The 16,472-nt window shown below is 41.0% G+C and overlaps 1 protein-coding gene across 5 annotated transcripts in view; it reads left to right on the forward strand.

Moving 5' to 3' along the window:
- LUC7L2 (LUC7 like 2, pre-mRNA splicing factor) overlaps positions 1-16,472 on the forward strand; it is a 57,437-nt gene that overhangs the window by 37,404 nt on the left and 3,561 nt on the right. For all 5 annotated transcript variants that reach the window (XM_066362861.1, XM_066362864.1, XM_066362865.1 and 2 more), the window contains 7 exons: positions 181-279; positions 2,730-2,840; positions 6,008-6,151; positions 7,725-7,901; positions 9,486-9,577; positions 12,220-12,249; positions 14,780-14,971. In XM_066362861.1, coding sequence (XP_066218958.1) covers positions 181-279; positions 2,730-2,840; positions 6,008-6,151; positions 7,725-7,901; positions 9,486-9,577; positions 12,220-12,249; positions 14,780-14,971 — 845 coding nt within the window. The remainder of the gene's footprint in view (positions 1-180; positions 280-2,729; positions 2,841-6,007; positions 6,152-7,724; positions 7,902-9,485; positions 9,578-12,219; positions 12,250-14,779; positions 14,972-16,472) is intronic.

Raw genomic sequence — 16,472 nt, forward strand, 5'->3', positions numbered from 1 at the left:
GATGCCTTTTTCCACAAAGTTTTAATACTTGTCTAAGAAATTTTGTAATTTGAAAGTCCATAAACAAAGAAGCATTTGTATGACTTAATATATATTCTGGAGAGTACTATGTATTAATGAATCTTTGGAAAATGTGTTTTCTGTTTAAATAATATGTGCCCCCTTTTTTTCCCCTCTTAGAGAATGGATCTTGGAGAATGTCTGAAAGTCCATGACCTGGCTTTAAGAGCAGATTATGAAATTGCATCCAAAGAACAAGATTTTTTCTTTGAACTTGATGTATGTGACTTTGCTTTTAATGAGTTAGATTATCTTTTGCAGTAAAACATTTTGAATATGGGTTAATTTCTTTTAATAGGAAATATTCTTAGCAAATTACCTTTGTGGTTATTTGACGGTAGTACTAAATTAAGTAAGTTCATGTACTTGACTAACAATGTTCTTAGAAAATATAAGGTAAAACTGAGTATTTTAAGAAAATAATGTAAAAGTAGTGCAATTCACGTATTCTTTTGAAAATTAAGCATATTCTTCCCAATAAAGTAGTAATATCTGCCTGTAGATATACATACAGAGAGGGAACATTAAGGATAATGTTTTTTAATGTAAAACTAACAGAAGAAATATTAGAGGAGATACCATTTAGGTATCTGAGGAACTCAAAATCTGACTATATTGTTGGAGGTTTCTTATTTTTCCATAAGTTTTGATCAAGAGGAAGGGAGAAAGAAAGCAGCATCAACTCATGGTTCCATTTAGTTGTGCGCTCATTGATAGCTTCTCAAGAATACATGCCCTGATCAGGGCTGGAACTGTGAGCCTCAGGCTCGAGCTGGTGACCTTGGAGCTCTGGGATGAGAGTACTCACCAGTCAGGGCTGAGACCCCTCACCCCCCCCCTTTTTTTTTTTTTTTTTTTTTTGTATTTTTCTGAAGCTGGAAACAGGGAGAGACAGTCAGACAGACTCCCACATGCGCCCGACCGGGATCCACCCGGCACGCCCATCAGGGGGCGATGCTCTGCCCCTCCGGGGTGTTGCTCTGCCGTGGCCAGAGCCACTCTAGCGCCTGGGGCAGAGGCCAGGGAGCCATCCCCAGCGCCCGGGCCATCTTTGCTCCAATGGAGCCTTGGCTGCGGGAGGGGAAGAGAGAGACAGAGAGGAAGGAGGGGGTGGGGGTGGAGAAGCAAATGGGCGCTTCTCCTATGTGCCCTGGCTGGGAATCGAACCCGGGTCCCCCACACGCCAGGCTGACGCTCTACTGCTGAGCCAACCGGCCAGGGCCCCCCCCTTTTTTTTTGTATTTTTCTGAAGCTGGAAATGGGGAGAGACAGTCAGACAGACTCCCGCATGCGCCCGACCGGGATCCACCCAGCACGCCCACCAGGGGCGATGCTCTGCCCCTCCGGGGCGTTGCTCTGCCGCGACCAGAGCCACTCTAGCGCCTGGGGCAGAGGCCAAGGAGCCATCCCCAGCGCCTAGGCCTTCTTTGCTCCAATGGAGCCTTGGCTGCGGGAGGGGAAGAGAGAGACAGAGAGGAAGGGGGGGGGTGGAGAAGCAAATTGGCGCTTCTCCTATGTGCCCTGGCCGGGAATTGAACCCGGGTCCCTCGCACACCAGGCCGACGCTCTACCGCTGAGCCAACCGGCCAGGGCCTCCCCCCCCCCCCCTTTTTTAATACAAACATGAAAATTATATAAAAATTGGGAAACTTTATATTTACATAATACATACAATCAGCATTACATAAACATACTAATACAGTGGTAACTTGAGATACGAACAGACCAACATACGAATTTTTTTTTTTTAAGATACAAGCTGTGACTCAGTCTGTATTTTTGTTCAAGATCTGAGCAAAATTCTGAGATACGAGTCGTGATTCAGGAAGCTGCTGCTAGTTGGCGCATCGGCGCACGGGTCCGGTATCGGCAGTTTGATATACGAGTTGACTGACTGACGAGCTTGGTTACAGATCAAATTAAATTCGTATCTCAAGGTACCACTGTAAGCATAAATCTTGTGGTACTTTTTATGAGTGAGGTAGTAATAGGTGTTTTGTTTTGGGAAATAAAGCAGTTAAGTAGGCCCCCAATCTACTCTGAGTTTCTAACAGTTTCTGTTAATGGAAATAAAATGTAAACATAATTTAATACGGGCCTGGAACAATTGGGGGAAACACTTTACAGTCATTGGGTTATGATCTTTAGCACCTGAGGCGAGGCTCCATGGAGCCATCCTCAGCTCTAGGGGCCAACTCACTCAAACCAATCGAGCCATGGCTGTGGGAAGAGAAGTCGAGGGATGGAGAAGCAGGTGGTTGCATCTCCTGTGTGCCCTGACCGGGAATTGAACCCAGGACATCCACACCACTGAGCCAACCAGTCCGAGCCTGCATTGCCTTTTTCTAAAGGACCCAGGACATCCACACCACTGAGCCAACCAGTCCGAGCCTGCATTGCCTTTTTCTAAAGGCTGCACTGGTTTACGCTTCCTTCACTGAAGATGAGAGGGGCAGTTTTCTTACAATCTTACCTTCCTGGGAATTATTTCCATTTTTTCTTTCCCAATTTGATAGATGATGAATAGTAGTTTTGATTCATAATTGAACTTAGTTTTGTTATATTTTTACTTTCATAGCAGCATTTTTGAAAGGTGTGATTTTTGTGTAAAGGAATTTCTGAGAAAGTTGATTTTTCTGGCAATAATTGTTTTTCAATTAAACTTGTAGGCTATGGATCATCTGCAGTCGTTCATTGCAGATTGCGACAGAAGAACAGAAGTGGCTAAGAAAAGGTTGGCAGAGACTCAGGAAGAGATCAGTGCTGAAGTGGCTGCAAAGGTAAGTGGCACTCTCTTCGGTAGGACAGAATAATGTTCCAAGTCATTTTTTATTTTGAAAAATCGTATTCATAGGACCTTGGCAAAGACATCCACAGAGAATTCTGTGTACTCTTCCTCTGTCATCCGCTTATGTTAACATATCTTACACAATAGTACAGTATCGGCCCTGGCCGGTTGGCTCAGCAGTAGAGCGTTGGCCTAGCGTGCGGAGGACCCGGGTTCGATTCCCGGCCAGGGCACACAGGAGAAGCGCCCATTTGCTTCTCCACCCCTCCACCGCGCTTTCCTCTCTGTCTCTCTCTTCCCCTCCCGCAGCCAAGGCTCCATTGGAGCAAAGATGGCCCGGGTGCTGGGGATGGCTCTGTGGCCTCTGCCTCAGGCGCTAGAGTGGCTCTGGTCGCAACGTGGCGACGCCCAGGATGGGCAGAGCATCGCCCCCTGGTGGGCAGAGCGTCGCCCCTGGTGGGCGTGCCGGGTGGATCCCTGTCGGGCGCATGCAGGAGTCTGTCTGACTGTCTCTCCCTGTTTCCAGCTTCAGAAAAATGAAAGGAAAAAAAAAATAGTACAGTATCAAAGCCAAGAAATTAACAGTAGTCCAGGCTGCATTTTATTCAGATACACATGCAGTTGGGTGTGAGAGGTGTGTGTGTGTTTGTAACTCGATGTAAATTTTTTTTTTTTTTTTTACAGAGACAGAGTCAGAGAGAGGGATAGATAGGGACAGACAAGAACGGAGAAAGATGAGAAGCATCAATCATCAGTTTTTCATTGCGACACCTTAATTGTTCATTGACTGCCTTCCCATATGTGCCTTGACTGTGGGACTACAGCAGACCGAGTAACCCCTTGCTTGAGCAAGCAACCTTAGGTCCAAGCTGATGAGCTTTGCTCAAAGCAGATGAGTCCATGCTCAAGCTGGCAACCCCGGGGTCTTGAACCTGGGTCCTCTGCATCCCAGTCCTATGCTCTATCCACTGCACCACCACCTGGTCAGGCTCGATGCAATTTTATCATGTGTGTAACTTGAATAACTACTACCATAATTACACTAATTAGCATCATCACAAGACTCCCTCATGTAACCCCTTTATAGCTACAACGCTCCTTTCCCCTAACCCTGACAACCACTCATCTATTCTCCATCTTTATGTTATTTCACCTAATGTTACATAAATGCTGTCATGCAGTGTGTATCCTTAGAAGATTGGCTTTTTTCTCAGCACAACTTGAGATTCATACAAATTGTGGTATTAGTAGTTCATTCCCTTTTATTTCTGTGTAGTATTCCATGGCATGGATATACCACAGTTTAACCATTTGCATATTGAAAGGGGACATTTGGGTTGTTTCCAGTTTATTGGCTGATACCATATACAGATTTTTGTGTGGATGTAAGTTCTCTGGGATAAATACCCGAGGGCAATTGCTCGGTTATATGGTAAGCCTGTTTTTAGTTCTGAAAGCAAGTGCCAAAACTTTCTTATGGAGTGGCCAGGCCATCATACACGCCTCCCAGCAGTGTGTAATGCTGCACTTCCCCCACACTTGATGATGTCGCTGTTCCATGGTACGCATGCTGAGAGGTCTGTTGCAATACCTCGTTGTGGTTTCAGTTTGCGTTTCCCTAATCATTAATGACTTTGACCATTTCTTTCATGTGATTATTTGCCGTCTGTATATCCTCTTTAGTGGAATGTCTGTGTATGTCTTATACCCATTTTTCAAATGGAATGTTCCTTTTTTTTTTGGAATGTTCATTTTTTAACTGTTGTTTTGTCTACTTGACTTGGTACTTTTTAAAAATGTTTTGTGGTGTTATACTTTTACAAAAGCAGAAAGAAAAGTACAGTGAATCCCTATGGATCAAAAACTGTCAGCTTTCTGTTGTTTCATTATTTTGTAAGCAAATTCTAGATGTCATATCATTTTACCTCTAAAATATAAACACAAAATTATATTCATAAAAGTTAACAATTTTAAATATTGCATAATATTCACAGTGCTTGTTTTTCCCATACAGTTGGTGTGATCTAATCAGGATCCAGAAAAGGCCATATATTGTGTTTTGCTGGTTTGATGACTTATTAACTCGAGCACATCTGTACCATTCAATGTGGTACATTGTATGAAAATGCAGAATGGAGACAAAAAGTTACCCACATAGAGCAACTTTTTTTTTTTTTTTTTTTTCTGAAGCTGGAAATGGGGAGAGAGTCAGACAGACTCCCGCATGCGCCCGACTGGGATCCACCCGGCATGCCCACCAGGGGGCGACACTCTGCCCACCAGGGGGTGATGCTCTGCCCCTTCTGGGCGTCGCTCTGTTGCGACCAGAGCCACTCTAGCGCCTGGGGCAGAGGCCAAGGAGCCATCCCTAGCACCCGGGCCATCTTTGCTCCAGTGGAGCCTCGCTGCGGGAGGGGAAGAGAGAGACAGAGAGGAAGGAGAGGGGGAGGGGTAGAGAAGCAGATGGGCGCTTCTCCTGTGTGCCCTGGCCGGGAATCGAACCCGGGTCCCCCGCACGCCAGGCCGACGCTCTACCGCTGAGCCAACCGGCCAGGGCCTAGAGTAACTTTTTGACAGCATTAAATATAGTGCTTGAGATGTATGTATAAAGGGAAGTGGATGCCCTCATTTGAGAAAACAGTTACTTTCAACCAACTTTCCCTGAAAAGTTCTCTGCTGAGGGAAGTAGGAAGACGGGCATCCTGAAGTACAAGGGTTCTAATGTATCATGTGTCAGGTGCCATTAAAAGAAAAGAAATGAAATAGAGTCCCAGGATGATGGTGGTGCAGATGAGAAGGAGGAGGAGGCATATTGAATCCCAAGGCAAGAATTAACCCCATCGGAAAGACATGGGCTAAGAAGAAGGGGTGCCACACTAATATACAAAAACTCAGTAATGTGTGTGCTGTGGATGTACAAGGCACATTTTCTCATCTCTCACAGCTTTGTGAGAGAGTTATTAGTCCCTCAGTGAAGTGAAGGCAGGCAGACTCAAACTCTCCGCGTGTCTTGTGAATTCATTCATGATGTGCTCAGAAAGCAGTATTTAAACTCATATTGCCTCAGATAATGTGTCTTTTGTAAGCATTTCTGAAATATTTTGAACTTTGATACTTCTCTGCTTTTTATTCACGATCTTTTTTTCTGTTTCTTTCTAGGCAGAACGTGTTCACGAGTTAAATGAAGAAATTGGTAAGTTGTTGGCCAATGTGGAACAGCTGGGAGCTGAAGGGAATGTGGAAGAGTCCCAGAAAGTGATGGATGAAGTGGAGAAAGCCCGGGCGAAGAAGAGGGAAGCAGAGGTGACTGGTTTCTTCATGTTGGTCTAGGGCAGTGGTCAGCAAACTCATTAGTCAACAGAGCCAAATATCAACAGTACAACAACTGAAATTTCTTTTGAGAGCCAAATTTTTAAAACTTAAACTACATAGATAGGTACATTGTTATTAACTTAATTAAGATACTCCTAAGCTGGCCTTTGTGTCCAAACTCAAGGGGCCAAAGAGCCGCATGTGGCTCACGAGCCGCGGTTTGCCAACCACTGGTCTAGGGAGTCTTGGTATCTGTACTTGAAGAGCACAGCTTTGACTGAAAATGATTGACAGAGTATTAAGGGGGGGGACTAAATCAATTTAAGTGTTATGTAACATGTTAGAATGGCTATGACATCACTAGGCAATAGGAATTGTTTAGCTTTGTGGGGGTTTTTGTGGGGTTTTTTTTTTTTTGTACTTTTCTGAAGTTGGAAACAGGGAGGCAGTCAGACTCCCACATGTGCCTGACTGGGATCCACCTGGCATGCCCACCAGGGGGCGATGCTCTGCCCATCTGGGGCATTGCTCTATTGCAACCAGGGCCATTCTAGCGCCTAAGGCAGAGGCCATGGAGCCATCCTCAGCGCCCAGGCCAACTTTGCTCCAATGGAGCCTTGGCTGCGGGAGGGGAAGAGAGAGACAGAGAGGAAGGAGAGGGGGAGGGGTGGAGAAGCAGATGGGCACTTCTCCTGTGTGCCCCTGCCGGGAATCAAACCCGGGACTCCTGCACGCCAGGCTGACGCTCTACCACTGAGCCAACTGGCCAGGGCCAAGGAATTGTTTAGCTCCATTTTAAGCTTCTAGTACCTCTGTTTTATATGCAGTGCATAGCTGTTGTGCAGTTTTCATAAAACGTCATCTATATGTGCGTGAAGATTATAGCTGACCCTTGAACGATGCACGTATTGATAGTTCCTACATCAGTACTGTCTTATATGAGACAACACTGTAGATGTTTAACATATTACTAACACTAGACATCAAATACTGTAAGAGAAATTTGTTTGTTTACAGTTATAGCAATCCACGCTAAAATGAAGAAATAGTGATGATTGTTTTATACTAGCGTAGTGCAGCGATTTTCAATTTTTTTCGGTTCCTGGCACACATATACTAATTACTAAAATTCTGCAACACAACAAAAAATAAATTTTTTGCCCATCTGACAAAAAATAGTAAATGTAATTTTGAATCATTCACACAGGATGGCTGTTGTGTTGGCTGTTATTTTTTTGACAATCTAAGGGAAAAGAGGTCAGCATCCCTACCTAAATAGTCAGCTATTGCATGTTTAAAAAATTTTTACAGCATACCTTTTCAGAACGTCGTGTTTTGTGCCATAGTTGGTAGATCTTGGCAAAAAGTGTTTGAGGCTGTGATTTTTTTGTTTCTAGTGGAGAGGTCCTGAGGCAGGATGGAGGCTAGTGAAGAATCAGTACTTTTCATGACAAAATAGTCATGCTTTTTGTTTTTTAGAAAACATTCTGTTCATTAGAAAAGTGTCTTTTGTTTCTGACTTTCAGTAAGATTGATTGCTACTCATTTTCTCACTTTTGTTTAGGAAGTCTATCGGAATTCTATGCCAGCTTCCAGTTTCCAGCAGCAGAAACTTCGAGTGTGTGAGGTCTGCTCTGCATATCTAGGTCTTCATGATAATGACAGACGACTGGCTGATCATTTTGGGGGTAAACTGCACCTGGGATTTATTGAAATAAGAGAGAAGCTTGAAGAATTAAAGGTATATTGGTAAATTAATATCTCACTTTATTCATTTTAGCCACTTCTTTTGATTTGTATTCATTGTCTTTTTCTGATATTCTTGACTGATTCGACAATTCATGCTGAACAATGTAGGATTTTAAATGGAGATACCAGCTGGTTTAACGGATGGTGTTGAGAAACAGACTTTTAATTATTATCCCCTTATTCTTGGACGTAGCAGTTGAACATGAAGTAGGAATCTTGCAAACTTGTCCTAAATGAATTCTTTTACACAAAGTCGCCTGGAATTTTTTTTCTATAAAATTAATAATATAATATTTACTTTAAAGGAAAATTGAGAAAGTAAGACCAATATTTATTTGAAATATTTACAGTTCTTTACCAAAACTAAACCTTAGGACCTCTAGTTTTATTTTATACTCCTGCCCCATTTCAGAAAAGAGTTAGAATGAATCCTCTTTTTCTTTAAAAAGGAAGACAGTCATTGTCAAATATGTATGCTATTGTGAGAAAGGCAACGCGTATCTGCTGAGTTCTTTTGAGAAGATAAGCAAACAAGGTATTTCTCGGGTTGAACACAAGCAGAGTCAATAAATATTGTAGCTAATAGTGAGTTCTCAGTATTCTGAGTAGCTAGTATGATCTTGCGTGGGCAAGTTTTTTTAAATGACAAAATGAGTTTCATTATAGCAAATGGTTATTGGACTCAGAATTGGGACCCACTGGGAGTCTGCCCACAGACCTAGCAACAATTGTAGCGCACATGACTGGTGCTTTAAAAAGCAGCAGCATAGGATGGTAATTGAAAGGGGTAGAAAAAATTTCTTTGTTGGAAAATGTACAACAGTGGGAACTTGCAATTTGTAATGGTTGGTTTCTTTTTTAAAATCAGAGGAGAAAAATTTTATAGAACTGATTTTTAAATATCATTAAGTCATGGAGAATCATGAAAATTTTTAAATGTCCCCCAAAAGAGGAAAGATGGAAACCAGGTTTGTAAGCCCAATGATTATACTTACCAAAATTGAATTGTTACTAAGCAGATTTGATGTTACTTGTACAATATTGGAAACCAGATATGGTAAAGTTTAGGATAGTGCTCATTAAGAATGGACCCAGCCCTGGCCGGTTGGCTCAGCGGTAGAGCGTCGGCCTAGCGTGCGGAGGACCCGGGTTCGATTCCCGGCCAGGGCACACAGGAGAAGCGCCCATTTGCTTCTCCACCCCTCCGCCGCGCTTTCCTCTCTGTCTCTCTCTCCCCCTCCCGCAGCCAAGGCTCCATTGGAGCAAAGATGGCCCGGGCGCTGGGGATGGCTCCTCGGCCTCTGCCCCAGGCGCTAGAGTGGCTCTGGTCGCAATATGGCGACGCCCAGGATGGGCAGAGCATCGCCCCCTGGTGGGCAGAGCGCCGCCCCATGGTGGGCGTGCCGGGTGGATCCCGGTCGGGCGCATGCGGGAGTCTATCTGACTGTCTCTCCCTGTTTCCAGCTTCAGAAAAATGGAAAAAAAAAAAAAAAAAAAAAAAAAAAAAAAGAATGGACCCAGTAAATAATGCCCCTAATTTATTACTATTTAAACTGTCATTTTTTTTTTTTTTAAGAGAGTTGTCGCTGAGAAGCAGGAGAAAAGAAACCAGGAGCGCCTGAAGCGGAGAGAAGAAAGGGAGAGAGAAGAGAGGGAGAAGCTGAGGAGGTATGGAGTGGTGAAATGAATAGTCCAAGTATCTGAAATTGATTGAATATCCCTAGTTCTTAAAAGAGATGTGATTGGTACAAGATTTTAGATGTTAATAAATCTAGGCATGGGAAATTTTTGTTTACTCTTTAAAATGTGAAGCAATGTTTATGTAGGTATATTAACTTAGGGCCATTTAAGTAAAGGTTTTTTCCTTCAGAATGTATGGAAGAGGTAATGAAGAGTGCCTCACATCTTAATGTTATGTAAGATATATGAAAAGCCCTTTTCTAGACTCTGATTTTCATATTGTGCTAATTTTATACCAGGTTAACAAAGAACTGTTTATTTTTATGATATATTTTATGCTTCATAAAGGGTTTGGGGTGTTTGTTTTATTTATTTATTTTTTTTAATTTATTTATTCATTTTAGAGAGGAGGGAGAGAGAGAGAGAGAGAGAGAGAGAGAGAGAAAGAGAGAGAGAAGGGGGAGGAGCAGGAAGCATCAACTCCCATATGTGCCTTGACTAGGCAAGCCCAGGGTTTTGAACCGGCAACCTCAGTGTTTCCAGGTTGACAGGGTGTTTGTTTTATTGATTCTTTTCTATTGTACTCTCATTCTACATTCAATTCTAGGAGCTATAAACTATTAAACTTTTTACTAATTTAATAATAGATACATAGTTTATTTAAATTGGTATTCATTAGTTGATAGGATCATATAAATCTTCATAGTTACAATGTTTAAATGTTATGGGTCACTTTTACCTCTTGATAACAAATTGCATGGCAACTTTATTTGTACTTCGTATTCATAACTTCTTCAGTAACCTTAGGATGGACAAGTATGCCACAAAAGATTTACCTGAGTTTAATTTATAGTGTTCTCTTGTATTATACATTTCTGAAATTTCAATACCTCCAGCTAATGTGCCTAAGTTAATTAAAACCCTTAATAGTTTGCAATAGGTCACTGAACTTCATCCAGGCTTTGAGCATTATATACTCAGTCTATTTCAAGACATTTGAACTGACTCCATTTATATTTCATTGCCTATAGCACAGAAGTAACAGAACAGAGCTGCATGTGGAGATCACCCTTCTTAGGTGCTCCCACTCCTCTGCTGATGTATATGTTCTTCATTGACACTAAGTTTTACCTCAAGAGTGTTAGCTCTGTTCTCTCTTGTTTACACTCATGGTAATATTGCCCAATACTGTGATATTTAAAACAATATTATTGGCATTAGAAATCTCAGTTAAGTTAAAATTCAGCTGAACGTAGTGACACGAAAACACAGCTGAGGTGAGTCAGATGAGAAAAAAATTCTTTGCAGGACTGTGTTTTCACATTTGTAGACAAGAAAAGACATCACATCCTGCTCCTTTGTTGCCATCTGGCAAATTTAACAATGATTATAAAATGTAATGTATTCCAGTAGTTTAAATTTTTTTTTAAGTCTATGAACTTGAAAAAATAGTTTGACCAAGTATGGAAGATGAAGAAATTGCAAGTGAGTTTAAAATGACACAAGATAGAATTCCAGTATGGTATTGAGATGGGTAATGATAAAAATTACTGTCACTTACCAGGTGCTGTTTCCCAGGCACTGTGCCCAGAGTTCACTTCTAGTAGTTTATCCAACGCTTACAACGCCCCCACATTGTGGAATTTATATTGCTGTCCCTCCTTTACAGTTGATGCACTAAGTTGAGGAGGAGTAAGTATGATCCACCAACGTCACACAGATGGTGGGCGGCGGAACCGAGTTAAAACTTTTCATCAGGCTGAGTCCAAAGTCGTGTTTCAACCATCTATATTGTCTCTATAATAAACCTCCCTGTGGCTTCCTAGTAACCGTAATTGGCTATTACTATACTTCCATTGAGTGTTGTGTACTAGGAAATGTAAAGTGTTGTATGTAAGAGGGTCACGTGTCACATTAAGAAACATGTAGGATTGATTTGGGTGTTCTAGGGATTATAGTATGAGGTTGTTGATCCAAAGTGTATGCATCTCCGATCATAGAAATTTTACTCTGTTCCCAGAGGAAAAGGAGAAATTACAGATACCAAGAATATTTCCCAACATTGGAAAGTCATTTGTGGAGAATTAGTGAGTTGTCATGTACTGTTTTAGTTCCCTAGGGGCGTTTTTTTTTGTTTTTTTTTTAAGTGAAAGAGACAGGACGGGAGAGAGATGAGAGGCATCAGCTCATAGTTGCGACACTTTAGTTGTTCATTGATTGCTTCTTATATGTGCCTTGACCAGGGGCTCCAGCCGAGCCAGTGACCCCTTGCTCAGGCCAGCAGCCATGGGAATCATGTCTGTGATCCCACGCTCAAGCTGGCGGTCTTGGGGTTTTGAACTTGAGTGCTCAGTGTCCCAGGTTAACACTATCCACTGTTCCACCACCGGTCAGGCAGGAGGATATTCTTTTAAGGGCCAGGTGTCTTAGTTATGGGAGCTTATATGCTGAGGTGGGGAAGTCTGTAGAGTTTGTGGTGCATTTTAAAATTTTTGTGTGCATACAACATGCATTATCTTTATAAAATTAATACAAAAATTAGAAATCAAAAAGAATAATTTTAGCAGCACAGTGTACTTGTTTTTGCTTAGTTATAGTTACTTTTCTGAAAACAGATTTTTTTTTTTTAGGTCTCGATCACATAGCAAGAATCCTAAAAGGTAGGTATAATACAAGTTTAGCACTATAAGTATTTATAGTAAAGCTGTGTTTTTTGAAGATGGTTGTTATAGAGTAAATATTTTTTTAAAATGAAAGAGAAGTAGATTAATACACTTATTTTTTGTATCAAGTTTGAGGAATAGCATTTGAGAAGAAACTGGTCAGAAGGTACTCATGCACTACAGGTTAGTTTTATCAGAGTAAAACTATATAGTGTCCTGGATGAAGGGGAAGGCTAAATATATTTCAGAATATTTCAAAATTTTCTTCAGAAACTCAAGATAGAGAAGTGACAGGATTTTTAAAATCAATTTGGGTGGTGCCATTAAGAAACACATTCTAAGAGGTTATACCTGGTGAAAATGTAAGTAGGCTAAATAGTTGGACACATTTTTGCATGAAGGGTTCATGATTAAGGGAAACTAAAATTTTAGTGTATGCTTCCATCTTAATTTTATATGAGTTTATCACTTGTGCTTTTATAACTGATCACAAATCACTTTAAAGGGGCACTCAACAGCCTTAAAGAGGAAGAGGACATGAAGACACTTTTCTTTGACTTTTGGGTTTAGTATTTGGAGAGTTTTCAAAGCCCCCCTTTTTTAAAAATAATTTTTATTAATTTTTCTATCTGAGAAAGGGGCAAAGTGCACTTCGTCATTCTTAATTCCTCACTTGCCATGCCCTTTCTCGTTCTTTTTCAACTCCTACTGTTCCTCCTTGGATCACATCTCTTTGAAGTGTTCTGAAGACTCTTAATTCTAAAGGGCAACTGTTTTCCAAGGACTTTCTCTGTAAACTAGAGCATTTGTCATTACGAAAGGAAAACCTTACATTTCTGTTAGATGCCCCTTACTGCATTTTAGAATCTTTCAGTCATTGTTCTGCTTAAAACACTAAAAAACAAAGACATTAGTAAACAGGATCAATTGGGTTAGCTAATGTATATTGTTGTTTCTCAGATCTGTTTACTGCTTGATTGCTGTTCTCTTTACTGGTTGATTAATGCAAAGTGTTTGTTTACCTTTGTTGAAAAAAAAGATATTTGAACTATTTGTATATAGGACACCATTAGATGTTCAGACCAGAAATTTAATTTCTACCATTCTAGTTCAAGCCACTCTTACCAGGTGTTACGATAGAATCATAACTGGTTTCTACTTTCTATACCTGCCCACTCCCTTTCTCCACTTCAGTTTGTTTTTCACATATCACCCAGAATGAGCTTTTTAAAAGGTGAAATAAATCATTTCAGCTTTGTTCTCCATTTCTTTTTTGCTACCCGATGACCTGTATTTATTTATTGCCCACATATCTGTGTAGGCAACCTTTTGGAGTATACAGGGTGGACAAAAGTAGGTTTACAGTTATTTGTATGGAAAATACAGTATTTAGTAAATAATACAAGAATAAACTCTGTGTCACATACTCATAACCATGAACCTGCACTTGCCACCCTACATGCTGCACGAGGTGAGGGACTGACTGCTGCCCAGCCTCCTGAGTGCTCAGAACAGTGCAGCGGCACCCAGTTCATATTTTTTGATGAATGGATAACTTTAAAAAGATAAATGAAATTATACAACAGAAGAAATAGATTTATTATAATAGCTAAAAGAGTGAGGGATTAAAATATCATTTGGTAAAACTCATATTGAATGAATTTTATGGGGGGTTTTTTGTTTGTATTTTTACAGGGACAGAGAATCAGAGAGGGATAGATAGAGACAGACAGGAAGGGAGAGAGTTGAGAAGCATCAATCATCAGTTTCTCGTTGGGACACCTTAATTGTTCATTGATTGCTTTCTTGTATGTGCCTTGACCACGGACCTTTGGCAGACCTAGTAACCCCTTGCCTGAGCCAGCGACCTTGGGTCCAAGCTGGTGAGCTGTTTGCTCAAGCCAGATGATCCTGCGCACAAGCTGGTGACCTTGGGGTCTCGAACCTGGGTCCTTCCGCATCCCAGTCTGACGCTCTATCCATGGCGCCACCGCCTGGTCAAGCATGTTTTTTTTTCCCTGCTTTTCTCTCTCTAAAATGAATAAATAAAATCTAAAAAAATAAAAATAAAACATTTTGATGGTTATATAAACCTCTCTATAATTCAGAGAATTGTAACTTACTCTAAACAACACTCTTTTTCATGCCGCTATTCCCTTCTATCCATGTTATCAGGTAATGTATACTAAAAATCTTACAAGTTTAAATAAAATCAATTCCATTAAGCATCTAGACAATACAGTCTCTGGCAAGTAGTAGTGATTTAGATTGTTTCCTTCCTTTTTTATATTCCTTGTGTAAATTTATACAATATTGATTGACCTGAGCACTCTAGTGTTAATTTTTTTGAAATTCTAGTACGTTGTTATTACAGCAATTTATTTTAGTATAAATTTAGCTGACTTGGAAATAGAATTGGCATTAAGCAGAGCTATCCTGGTGGGTAGTTTCTGTTTAAAGAAGAGGCTTTAGTGAACAGCAGTGGAATGTTAACCAAGCTATAAACAGAATCAATTGTTTTTTGTAGATCCAGGTCCAGAGAGCACCGCCGACATCGGTCTCGCTCCATGTCGCGGGAACGGAAGAGGAGAACACGATCCAAATCTCGGGAGAAGCGCCACCGCCACAGGTCCCGCTCCAGCAGCCGTAGCCGCAGCCGCAGCCACCAGAGAAGCGGGCACAGTTCTAGAGACAGGAGCAGAGAGCGATCCAGGAGGAGGTACTGAGGTGTCCATAAGAGGACACGGAACTGCCTTTGTGGTTTAGAATCGGAATACTATTGGTTTGAAACTTGCATCTGGTAATATGTACACATTTGTGTGTGGGTGTCTAACAGTTTCTTCCCTGATTGTATGGATAGTTGAGAAAGAATATACTATGAGCCAGAGTCAGAAATTGGAACAAATATGTGCCCAGGTTATTGCTTTTCTCTTTGTACTGTGTCTTGGGAGGAAAAAGTACTTTTTGGGTAAATACTTTTAGGTACCAGTAGTCTTAGCGTTTTTTCCATATATGTTGATGAATGGGGCTCTCGGAAATTCCTTTCATTGCGAGGTTAGCTTTGTTTGACATTGTTTTCCATATTTGTTTGAGCTGGTGGACTTTTTCAGAGCGGACACATTCTAGTCTCTTCTTGTTTAATCTGCACAGTAGGTATGCATTGTTATGTTAGCTTGACAGGGCAGATTCAGAATCTTAAGGAACTTAGATTTCCTTGGCATGAAAATTCAAAAGGTTCAGGGGGCAGACCCAAAGACCTGAATCTTTAACTGGGACAAAGGTTAAACTGTGGCAGAGCCTTAGCACTCACACTCCCATACCTCTCAGGTCACGTGATGGCCCTCAAGCCAGTTCATGTCAATGGAACATAAACCACATTTAAAATTACGTTTTTCTTGACAACTGTTCTTAAGCATATGTATGAGTTTTTGAGTGCCTAGTATTTACTAGTCTTAAATTTTCTATGGATTACTCCACATAAAGCCCATGTAGAATCCACAGAAAGCTGTTTAAACGTTCTGTGGGGTTTTTTTTTTACTCCTCCCCCTCTCCAACCAACCATTCCCTAAAACCACTCACAAGCTGTTAGTTAATAGGCTGTCAATCAGTATTTATTATATTCTTGCCTTGTTCCAAGTAGGTCTTTCCCCCACCCCAGCTTTACTGAGGTATAATTGACAAATAAAATTCTAAGATATTTAAAGTGTACATTGTGGTGATTTGATATTTGTATAAATTGCGGAAGGATTCCCACTGTTAGTTAATTAACATGTCCATCTCCTCACATTTCTCTTTCTCTCTCTCTCTTTTTTTTTTTGGTGAGAACATTTTAAGTTTTTCTCTCAGCAAACCAAGCAGTTCTTAAGGTGACTTTAATAACCAGGAAGAATTGTATACTTTCTACTGTAAGGCTAGTAAAAAATAACAAATATAATGTAGTTGAGCCACTTTATTCAAGTGTGTTTAAGTGCATTAGAAAACAGGACTAACATTTTTTACAATAATCAAATTGATATGAAACCTGTTATGATATGAACCAGACTGTTCCAAAGTTCTAAACTGTGTATCATAGAACAGGGATTTTTTTTTTTTTTTTGTATTTTTTCTGAAGTTGGAAACGGGGAGGCAGTCAGACAGACTCCCGCATGCGCCTGACCAGGATCCACCTGGCACACCCACCAGGGGGCGATGCTCTGCTGCAACCAGAGCCATTCTAGCGC

The sequence above is a fragment of the Saccopteryx leptura genome, chromosome 2 (assembly GCF_036850995.1).
Source record: "Saccopteryx leptura isolate mSacLep1 chromosome 2, mSacLep1_pri_phased_curated, whole genome shotgun sequence".
Classification (NCBI taxonomy): domain Eukaryota; kingdom Metazoa; phylum Chordata; class Mammalia; order Chiroptera; family Emballonuridae; genus Saccopteryx; species Saccopteryx leptura.